The sequence below is a fragment of the Saprolegnia parasitica genome (assembly GCF_000151545.1).
Source record: "Saprolegnia parasitica CBS 223.65 unplaced genomic scaffold supercont2.20, whole genome shotgun sequence".
Lineage (NCBI taxonomy): Eukaryota > Oomycota > Saprolegniomycetes > Saprolegniales > Saprolegniaceae > Saprolegnia > Saprolegnia parasitica.
The window spans coordinates 482,337-492,046 of record NW_012156414.1 but is presented as its reverse complement, the minus strand read 5'-3'; the positions used below and the strand labels follow the sequence as shown (position 1 = coordinate 492,046).

General features: G+C 57.5%; 8 protein-coding genes across 8 annotated transcripts in view; 5 read left to right on the top strand and 3 right to left on the bottom strand.

Annotated features, from left to right (window-relative positions):
• Positions 1–13: 13 nt before the first annotated feature.
• SPRG_06186 (hypothetical protein) lies at positions 14–220 on the top strand (the record flags this gene model as incomplete). The annotated part of the gene is made up of 1 exon (XM_012344905.1): positions 14–220. One exon carries the CDS (start codon positions 14–16, stop codon positions 218–220), a length of 207 nt encoding a protein of 68 aa, XP_012200295.1.
• A 378-nt stretch (positions 221–598) lies between these two features.
• On the bottom strand, positions 599–842 carry SPRG_20127 (hypothetical protein; the record flags this gene model as incomplete). Its single annotated transcript, XM_012344956.1, has 2 exons — positions 599–701; positions 763–842. Coding segments are annotated over 2 exons (183 nt in total), but the record flags the coding sequence as incomplete, so codon positions are not given.
• A 2,128-nt stretch (positions 843–2,970) lies between these two features.
• Positions 2,971–3,595, bottom strand: SPRG_06185 (hypothetical protein). Its single transcript, XM_012344904.1, has 4 exons — positions 3,462–3,595; positions 3,332–3,420; positions 3,188–3,282; positions 2,971–3,135 (listed from the first exon to the last, which is right to left on the bottom strand). Exons 1-4 carry the CDS (start codon positions 3,555–3,557, stop codon positions 3,080–3,082), a joined length of 336 nt encoding a protein of 111 aa, XP_012200294.1. The 5' UTR covers positions 3,558–3,595; the 3' UTR covers positions 2,971–3,079.
• A 390-nt stretch (positions 3,596–3,985) lies between these two features.
• SPRG_06184 (hypothetical protein) lies at positions 3,986–5,231 on the top strand (the record flags this gene model as incomplete). The annotated part of the gene is made up of 3 exons (XM_012344903.1): positions 3,986–4,541; positions 4,593–5,035; positions 5,091–5,231. 3 exons carry the CDS (start codon positions 3,986–3,988, stop codon positions 5,184–5,186), a joined length of 1,095 nt encoding a protein of 364 aa, XP_012200293.1. The 3' UTR covers positions 5,187–5,231.
• A 620-nt stretch (positions 5,232–5,851) lies between these two features.
• SPRG_06183 (hypothetical protein) lies at positions 5,852–6,439 on the top strand. The gene has a single exon (XM_012344902.1). The coding sequence runs from the start codon at positions 5,909–5,911 to the stop codon at positions 6,395–6,397; it is 489 nt and encodes a 162-aa protein (XP_012200292.1). The 5' UTR covers positions 5,852–5,908; the 3' UTR covers positions 6,398–6,439.
• A 797-nt stretch (positions 6,440–7,236) lies between these two features.
• SPRG_06182 (hypothetical protein) lies at positions 7,237–7,728 on the top strand (the record flags this gene model as incomplete). Its single annotated transcript, XM_012344901.1, has 1 exon — positions 7,237–7,728. One exon carries the CDS (start codon positions 7,237–7,239, stop codon positions 7,726–7,728), a length of 492 nt encoding a protein of 163 aa, XP_012200291.1.
• Positions 7,729–8,339: 611 nt separating this feature from the next.
• On the bottom strand, positions 8,340–8,720 carry SPRG_20126 (hypothetical protein; the record flags this gene model as incomplete). Its single annotated transcript, XM_012344955.1, has 1 exon — positions 8,340–8,720. A coding segment is annotated over one exon (381 nt), but the record flags the coding sequence as incomplete, so codon positions are not given.
• Positions 8,721–9,248: 528 nt separating this feature from the next.
• Positions 9,249–9,710, top strand: part of SPRG_20125 (hypothetical protein) — a gene marked incomplete at both ends in the record, with an annotated part of 3,580 nt that continues 3,118 nt past the window's right edge. Inside the window, 2 exons of the mRNA XM_012344954.1 lie at positions 9,249–9,529; positions 9,573–9,670. Coding sequence (XP_012200344.1) covers positions 9,249–9,529; positions 9,573–9,670 — 379 coding nt within the window. The remainder of the gene's footprint in view (positions 9,530–9,572; positions 9,671–9,710) is intronic.

Here is a 9,710-nt window from a genome sequence, read left to right as displayed (position 1 = left end):
GTCGGAAGGCTCCATGGCCGGCATCCTCGGCTACACGGAGGACGAAGTCGTGTCGAGCGACTTTATCTCGGACAAGCGCTCGTCCATCTTTGACGCCAACGCGTGCATCGCGCTCAACGACAACTTTGTCAAGCTCGTGTCGTGGTACGACAACGAGTGGGGCTACTCGAACCGCCTCGTCGACCTCGTCTTGCACATGGCCAGTGTCGACCAGCAGTAAGAAGCGACACACCTTCGCAGCCGCGTACGATCGCAGTACGGTCTCGGCGCGCACACCCATCGACCACCACACAACACTACCGCCATATCTATTGACCGCGGGCGGAAGCGCACGCTCGCACTCTCTTCCTTTTCATTATTCTTATTCAATACAACAACTCGTTTTGGCACCGATATATGTACTTATAGAGTCTGGAGGGCGCCACGGCTCGTTTGTTTGCTAAGAGGGTAGTCGCGCTACTAGTAAAGTAGTGTAAGACGGACGTGGGTTTCTACGTACGTAGGCGTTGGAGCAGCAGCTCGAATCAACCAAGAAGCGACGTGTTCTGCTACCCAAGAGCCTATTGTGTGCAGTGGTTGCGTCTGAGCCACTGGCGCTTCAGGTAGATAGCGTGGCGATCGACGGCATCAACGACTGCCATCGTAGCCGGCGCCACGCGGAATAGCATGCTCGCACTGATGCCGCGATGGTAACGACCAGGCTAAGAGGGTAGTTGAGAACCGCGATAAAGTAGTGTGAGAAGGATGTGGCTTTCTACATACGTAGGCGTTGGAGCAGCATCTACGTGTGGCTTGCAGATCAGGATGGCATATATCTTGCCGCCGTCAGCAGAGCGTGTCGACGTTGGCCGCGAGCTGTCGGCCACGAAGGACGACTAAGAGGGTATGGCGATGAGATGGAGTGCAGCATACGACGGCCGGCGCGAGCAGCCGCACGCAGGCTCGAGGTTGAGACACGATTCGAGCGTTGACGGGATGTACGTACACGTAGAGTGTGGCGGCGACCGGAGCGTGGACGCGCCGTCAGATCGGATGTGGCCGTAGCGCGAACCGTTCTGGACGCGCAAGCGCATGACGTCGCGGCGGTCATGATGCTAGGCATATCGCGCCATCGCTCGCAGGGTCGTCGCAGGTCTTGGGAGCTTGGAGGAGCGCATCTCGGAGGCGATCCCGTGGCCGACGTGCGAGAGAGGCCGTCGAAAAATTGGCCAGGGCTCCACCCAAGAGCCGACTCGGTGGCTCGTCACGCATGAATAGGCTGCGCCATACCTACAGCGACGTCTACGCACAGCTTGCCACGTACCACGCAGTGCGTACCACGTGCCTGGTCTGGCGGCGATGATCGGTTCGAGATCTGCGGCAAGAACACTGGTGATTGGCTCGGAAGCGAGATCCTTGCCGCTCTGATTGGCCACAAGCTAGAGTCTTGTCGCTCTGATTGGCTGAAACGCTTTGGCCTGGTGTTGACGGAAACGAGGGAGACCGACGAGGAGCGCTGCATTGCGACCGAGCGACACCTCATGATGGCGTAGAGAACGCTGATGGAGTCTCCTCGAGCACAACGCAGCAGCGTCAGTGGTGCCCGAGGAGCCTCGGTGTCGTGTTTCTGGCGTCCCGATCGTTACGATTGGCGTTCGCCATTTACAACCATAATTACCATATTTTGGTGCACACACGCCCGCCGCGCCGGCGGATCGGCCATAATGAAGTTTGAAAATGAAATCGCCAAACTTGCCAGAGTGCTAGACCACACTTTGGGGAGTCCAAAATGCTATGTGATGTCGTCGCATGAGCTCTGTAGCGAGAGCAAATGACAGCGGCAAACGACTTTTTGATATAGTGTGCTGATTCGCTATTCTGAAATACTGTACGGGATACAAGGCCTCATCACGCAGCGGTATTGCGCGCACTTTGCCTCGCTCGGCCACATGCAACACGCTCTCTCACATGAACAAATAGAGACGACGTCCTCGGTTTCCGTGATTTCGACGCATTTCCATCCGAAATTGCATGTCGAATTTCCTGAAAACCGACGCTCGGCAGTTCGAGTTTGGTGTGAGTGCCCAAGCAACGACGGCGACCAACACGCTGGTCGCACACCGGGTCGAGACCCATCACCAACTGTGGCAGCCAGTTTTACGGTCCTTGGAGCTTTGGAACCCCGCGATGTCACGTGAAGTAATTGGGCAATTCTGCCACCACCTCGAAACATGGAAAATGGATTTGCGCGTGATTGCGCTACGCGCGGCGTCGGAAACGACATTTATGTCATTCAAGAAGTGTGTGAAGAGGTATACCCGGTTGCTTCGTGGCGCTGGCGCCTCTGTGGGCTGCTACTCGTCGTTGTGCTGCAAGGTGCTCACACTATTGAAGACGAGGTCTTGTGATTGGCTATAAAGAATCAAGAATTGAGCCAATTAAAACATCCATGCCAGATCGAGTTCCAAACAGAGCGCGCGAGAAGCGCAAGCGGACCTCGACGGCCGCGTCGAGGCGCTAAAAAAGTCCAAGCCGACGGCCATCGACCTCATTGCGCCCGACGTGACCGCGCGAAAGCAAATATTTTGGACACATGCCGGAATGACTCTGGCCGCACCTGCATCCTGACGTCGACGGAGTTTTTGGGGTCGCGATGGAAACCTCCTTCGCAAGAAGCATGTGCTCTCAAGCACGGCAAGCTGAGCACGACACTGCATTGCTTCGAGAATATGCAGTTTGAATCGTTCGCTGGTCGACCGAGTACTATAAGTATAGTATTGTACAAGCTCATAGACACGGACTGGGCAGCCTACACGAGCGAAAGCGTATCCAATGCTATCTCCAACGTGACCATGTCGCGCCCGGTCTTGTCATGCCGATGCGTCGCTCGGAGCTGGAAGAGGTGACATGTACTGGACGTGGACGGTCCAATTGTCGGCGGACGTACACGCTTAAAATGGCGTCGCCCCAGCCTTTCTGCAACATCGATCCGCTCGCTCAGCAATGTGCCACGAAAGCGCACTGCATCCATGGGCGCAGCTCGCCGGACAGTGATGCGTACTCAACGAGACTGCGTGCGCTCTAAACGTGTAGTATTGCGTTAATTCTTGGGTGTTGGCATCGCCTTGATGCCAGTGCCCGCGACAAAGCCTTCCTCTACAATGATAGCATAAGCCTCGCTGCGCAGCCTGGTGGTGCCACGTCGTACTCTCGCGCTTGCCCTCGAAGGACCGGGCGCGGCCTGTCTTGTAGCTCTTTTCGTCAAAGCCAAGCTTCTCGAGGTTCTCAGGCTGCATGAGACCCCTAGCGCATTTCAGATAAGCGTCTTGACGACAGGGAGCTGCAGCGCTACTTGTCCATGCGGCACTGAAGGTACTGCTGCGAGAGGTGCTTGCAGTCAATGTGATTGTTGCTCTTCTCGCGGAGGCACGCCAAGTAGACCTGCGTAAGCGTGAGCGAGAGGACATGTTCATGAGGTCTACCTTGATCTGCTCCTTGCATTCGCCGTAATGGTCCAACGGGAATGCGCCCTTCTCCGGCGGCCGGGTCGTCGTCGCAGCGCCACCAAACGCGTTCATCGTTGCGAGCTTCTATGGCACGCGCTCCCAAATTGCATATCCGGATACGCAGCCAATCACCGCCAAGCCGGACTTCCGCGGAACCGACATGATTTTCTATCGGCACGCAATTATACTGCATCTTTGTATAGTCTGGTATGATGGCATTTCGAGCGCTTTACATCCTACAAAAAGTGAGCTAGTTTTATTATGTCGCGTGTTTTTAGATGCACCAATGAATTGATTGCCCCTGCTCCCCGCGCTTGACGGCACCACGGTAGAGCTATCCGACATTCTATACGAGATAGGATAGCTGAGCGCCTGTGCTGCAAGGCAGGCGACCCAGTGGGCATCGTTTGGCTGTGCTTGGCTGCTCGCCGGATAGCTCCGTTGGATCCTACGTGTCAAAATCCGCCAATCGAATCCAACCTCATTTTTCGATCCGAAGCATGGTCGCCTTTCGCCTGCTGATGCTGGCGGCGGTCGTCGCTGGCGCAGCGCCGAGCGCATGTACCTTTGAGAGTAGCTACCCGCGCCGATACGCCGTCCAGCACCTCGACGGTGCCATCCTGGATGTCGACGGCCAGCTCGACGACGCTGGCTGGACCAACGTGCCCTGGTCGGAGCCGTTTGTCGACATTCGCGGCGGCTCGTTTGCGGCGCCGTGGTTTGAGACGCGCATCAAGATGCGGTACGACGACGCTTTCCTCTACATCGGCGCGCACATGGAGGAGACGGAGGTTTGGGCCAACGTCACGACGCGCAACGAGGTGATTTTTTACGACAACGACTTCGAAATCTTTGTCGACGCGACGGGCTCGACGCACAACTACAAGGAATTCGAAATGAACGCGATCAATACGACGTGGAACCTCCTCCTCAACAAGCCGTACCGCGACAACGGCCACGAGAACAGCACACGCGTCGATCCACGCTTTGGCTTTGACCTGCTCCCATTCGGCCTGCGCTCGGGTGTGTACATGAAAGGCTCGCCCAACCACCCGAGTACAAACTTTTCGAAACAAAAACGATTACCGGATGTTGATGTTGAACTAGACCAGCGGCTCAAGTATTGGACGGCCGAGGTCGCGCTGCCCCTTGCCGGTCTTGTGGCCGGGACGACGGCGATTGTGCCACCGACCGATCAAAGTTTTTGGCGCATCAACTTTTCCCGCGTCGAGTACATTGTTCAGATTGTCGACGGCAAGTATGAGAAAATTCCCGGACTCAGCGAAGACAACTGGGTCTGGAGTCCGCAGGGCCAAATTGCCATGCACATGCCCGAGAAGTGGGGCTATATCCAGTTCCAACGCCACTCGGCCGCGTCGCCCGTGCCCATGGACCTTGCATGGCCTGTTCGGTACTTGGCATTCCAAGTCTACTACGCCCAAGCCGCTTATGTTGCAGCGCACGCAGTGTACGCGTCGAGCCTAACAGCGCTCACGCCCTACTTTGGCAGCGGCCATGACGTCCTGGAGTGCATTCACCTCACGCTGCGGGTACGTCTACCAGACATCGAAATGTCTCTTTTCTGGAGGCGCATGCGCAAAATAGGTATCAAGTCAAGGGTACGAAGCTGTTGTCGCGGCCCGCAAGGCGACGACCAGCGTCGCCCGCATCACGCACGAAGGCTACCTTACAGTCACCTAGCTTATCCTATGACGATTTTTAACCCAACACGACGGGCGACTCGATATGATTAAAACAAGGAGCTCTAGGGCACTCGCAATGACAATAATGTTGTCTTCAAACGACTTTGGCGCCAAAAATACCGGTAGGCGAAAAAATACAAACCGGCATCGTTTTGGTCTTGGCAATGCAACGACTGACCTCGGTAACTGCGAGCTGGGCCTCCCACCCGGAGTTGAGTGTCCGCCGGTTAGTAAACCACGGACACTCGACATACCAAGGCTCAACAACGGCTGCACTGTTCGTAAGCTAGCGCCGAAGAGTAAGCGAGCTCTCGTGATTCACTTTTGGATGTGTCTCATAGTAGCACCTGCTCTCAAAGCTCACAGTGTGACCTTAACGTTACAGGCCACATCAAGCACACTCGCAGAGCAAGCGTTTTACATCATGTATATACACTACCGTACTAAGCATAGTAGCTTCCAAGCAACACCAAGCGAGTGCATACTGTACTTTGATATTAATAACATCCATTTGCAGCACGAGCTGCTTTACTGGCACCAAATCGAGAGATAGGTGAGATGGGATGGCCCATCTCGTTTGCGGCTTCGAACCGAGCGCATCATCAACCGTGTGGTTGATTGCCGATCCGCCGACTGGACACATCACGCCATTGGACCTTGCATGCGATCTTCGCTTGGGCACGTCATTTCAAAACTGCCGTCATCTACGACCGATCAATCATGACCACGATCACGCCGACCCAAGCCGTCGCGGTTGCCAGTGCCCTTCTCTACGCCAAGTACTTTGCCGTGTCCATCGTCAGCGCCCACAAAAAGTTTGCGACTGGGAACCGCGCACCCGAAGATGCGGCCGCCAAGCCCGGCAAGCTGCAGTCGTTTGGTCTCGCGACCTCGGCGAACGAGGGCACGAGCCTTCTCTTGGCGTCCGAGAAAGCCGCCGCGATCGAAGACATTCGCTGGCAGCGCATTCTCGCCAACGACGTCGAGAACATTCCGCTCGGGCTGGTGCTGGCGTGGGGTGCGGCGACGGCCGGTGGCAACGCGACGGTCACGGTCACGGCGGTGGCAGTCTTTACGGCCGCGCGCTTCCTCCATACGATCGCCTACGCCAATGGATGGCTCTACCCTCGGATCACCGGCTTTGCCATTGGTGTGCTCAGTCTCTTTACGCTCGCTGGGAACGCCGTCGTCGGTGCCTTTGCGTCCTAAGCCACAATGTGGAGCTGTCGACTAACTACTTGAATAGCAGCCATACATTGACTTTCACGTGTTGGGGCCTCAATGCGCTGTGCAGCGGCAGCGCCACGTCGCATTCGTTTTGAAAGGGCCCGCTAGAATGTATATGTGCACGTCGAATCTCTAGATGGCTTTTCATTGGCTCCCATTTTGTTTTTGGCCAATGAGTTTCCAGTTGAATCTTCGCTTGCCTCCGCCGCGCCTCAAGATCGCCCGATCTTCGATCGAAAACGAATCGCTCATACTTGGCCCCGTGCTAGAAAATGCTTTGGAGAGCACAACATGCTATCTCTTGTCGGCGTTCGAGGCGTACAGCACGAGCTATGGCCGATGCGATTCTATTTTTAATAGTGGCGTATGCCACAAATAAGTATTAAGTTCCACATTCATGTGATGCGAGCGCCGACGCGGGCGCTGGAACACTCGGGGCAAGGGACTCATTCATTGCCCACACATGAGCGGCAGGTTGGGCCTGTGACCTTGACTGTTTATGTAAGCGATTGGTGTCTACTCTGACATGCGTACCAAGCTTACATGTTCGTCAAGGACCGTGGCTTGGTGTTTACCGACTGCACCGACGACAGCATCGATGACCAAATATCGATGAGCGAGACGAGCCAATCAAAAGCCAGTAAAAATAGAATCCACGACCAGCCTCGGAGCCTGTCGAGGATGCGTCATGCCTACCCGATGGCCGCGTCGCCACCCGCTGCACAAGAAATGTCGACCGATCACTTGCTACAGTACGAGCGTTCTCTTCTGTTCCAGGCTGCTCCCAGATTTGGATCCCGCGGGACTTCTCAACGCTCGTCATGCCCACTACGTCGCCTTTCCAAGCCATTGCGATCTGCAGCACGCTGCTCTACGCCAAGTACATTACCGTCGCGCGCATTAGTGCCAAGAAGAAGTTTATCGCTGGGAACCGCGCGCCCGAAGACGAAGGCTTCCACCCCGGGGTGAAGCAATCGTTTGGCCTGTCGTCGTCCGAGGCTCTCTCGCCCAAGGAGGTCGCGGCCAAGATTGAAGACCTGCGTTGGCAGCGCATCCTTGCCAACGACGTCGAGAACATCCCGCTCGGCCTCATCATGGCGTGGGGCGCCGCGACGACCGGCGGCAATGCGAGTGTGACCGTCGCGGCCATCACGACCTTCACGGCCGCACGCTTCCTCCACACGATTGCGTACGCCAACGGGTGGCTCTACCCGCGTGTCGCCGGCTTTGCCGTTGGCGCGCTCAGCATCTTTGTCCTCGCTACCAACTCGATCGCCGGCGCGTTTACGAATGACCATGGCGCGACCAAGTAGGACGTTATTTCCTTTGAATCAACATCATCATGCCAACACATGCATGCGCGTGGGTCGGCGGCGGACGAGGCGAGACGCGTGGGCTTGGACGCACGGCCATCGCCGATAGTGTACTCTGCCGCTGGAGCTGCAGTACTAGTACACTGCACCGCGATAGGCCTAGGGCTCCTGCCCTGCGCTCGATTCGAGCCGCTGGTGAGGCAACTCGTCAAGCACACGCCTTCCGCCAACGTGCTGCGCGAGAGCACAGGCCGTGACGTTGGCGCCAGTTCTCTTCACCGTGGTCGTGCAGCGACGACCTTCAACCTGCCACCTCGCATCCGCCTTTCTGACACAATACAACACTATTCCATGATCGTAAAATCGTAAATAGTGTGCACTGGGGAACTAGGCGACGAAGACAACACGAACAACGAGATGGCCGCCAACCGACCCAAGTTCAAGAGCAGCCTCGCTGCATCGCTCGCCACGGACGGCGACGAGAAGGACCGCGCGCCTATCGGTCGAGGCAAGTCATCGGGCCGCGACCGACCTGCAAAGCAGCCGTCGATAGACGAGCATGATCATGCTGCGCCCAAGACCCATGAGGCGCGGACGAAGAAGCGCATGGTCTACGCACCCAAGAAGGACGTGACGAAGGAGGTAACACCTTCGGAAGCGCCGCCGACCAAGTTTCGATCGAGCTTGATGGCATCCGTTGACAATGTGCAGGAGCCCAAGGCAGTCGCGGTTGCGTCAGAGCCGTCGCCGCCGGCCAAGACGCCCTTCAAGTCGTCACTTGCATCGGCGGCCAGCAATGACGACAGTAGCACGACCAAGACACATCGACACGACGAAAAGACGTATCGCGAAGCCAAGCCGCGCTTCAAGTCGTCGTTGCATGCAACGTTGCAGGAGGGCACCGAGGCCAAGCCGGCGCGCACCGACGGGCCGCGCTCGCAGAGCTTCAAGAAGCGCGATGTATCGATGGAGCGACAGCCACGCGAGCGCCCAGCCGCCCTCGAGCGACAGAGCTCGCAGGCAAGCAGCCACGACGCGAAGAAACGTACTACGCTGTGCGCACGATGCTGGCCATACTAACCTCTTGCGTAGCGTCGTCAATTCTGTCGCGGATCGGCCCAAAACACGCCTCTACAGACGACCCCCGCAGCCTCTCGCGGTCCAGCTCACGCTCCTCCATGGACGATGGGCCTCGACGCGACCGAAGCAATAGCGGTCGACGGGACAGCGACCCCTCGCGGCGCAACAATGAGTCACATGCACCGCCGCCGCCGGCACCTCTCGCACGAAAGACATCGTTCGAGAACCGGGGGCCCGCGCTGCACCGGCAAGCCTCCGCGGGGCCAGCCGTCCAGCGCCAAGCCGTAGCCCCGCCCCCCGAAGTGCGTAAAGGTACATTGCGCCAATCTGTCGCATCGCCGCACCTCCCATCTCTGCAACTAGTGACCTTGACGCGCAACGTGACGGACGAGCAGCCACACTATGCGACGTTGCGGGAGCGGCTGCAGGCCCGCGGCGCCATGTCGGTCGAGAAGCCACGCAGCAGCCTCGCGTCGTTCGACAAGCCGAAGTCGGTGGACAAGCCCCGTTGCCAGTTTGGGACCGAGAAGGAAAAACGCACCAACGAGTACTACGCCAAGCTGCAAAAGGAGACGGCGCCCAAGACGTCGGCGCCGGTCTTCAAGTCGTCGCTCATGCAGAGCATGAAGTCGAGTCTCTCGTCGTCGCTTGCACTCAGCATCGCGCGCGAGCCCACCAAGCCGCTCGAGAAGATCCGCTACTCGTACCTGGAACTGCTGAGGTAGACATTTGCATTGTTGCCAATGAGAGCTCATGCGGTGCAGCTACAAGCGCGAATACCCCAAGCCGGCCGACTTGACAGCCGACATGACGATCATCACGACGCCCGCGTCACCGCGCGCCCTCGCGCGGTCGGCGAAAGGTTCGTTCGCGTCGCGCGACCGTAGCTCGCTACGCCGTGG

What these genes read in the sequence shown, in the direction of transcription:
- SPRG_06185 (XM_012344904.1), bottom strand. Translation starts at nt 3,557, where the DNA reads ATGAACGCGTTTGGTGGCGCTGCGACGACGACCCGGCCGCCGGAGAAG. An exon ending in AATGCAAGGAGCAGATCAAG is followed by an intron (nt 3,421 to 3,461) that starts GTAGACCTCATG and finishes ACGCTTACGCAG; the next exon opens with GTCTACTTGGCGTGCCTCCG. An exon ending in CTTCAGTGCCGCATGGACAA is followed by an intron (nt 3,283 to 3,331) that starts GTAGCGCTGCAG and finishes GAAATGCGCTAG; the next exon opens with GGGTCTCATGCAGCCTGAGA.
- SPRG_06183 (XM_012344902.1), top strand. Translation starts at nt 5,909, where the DNA reads ATGACCACGATCACGCCGACCCAAGCCGTCGCGGTTGCCAGTGCCCTT.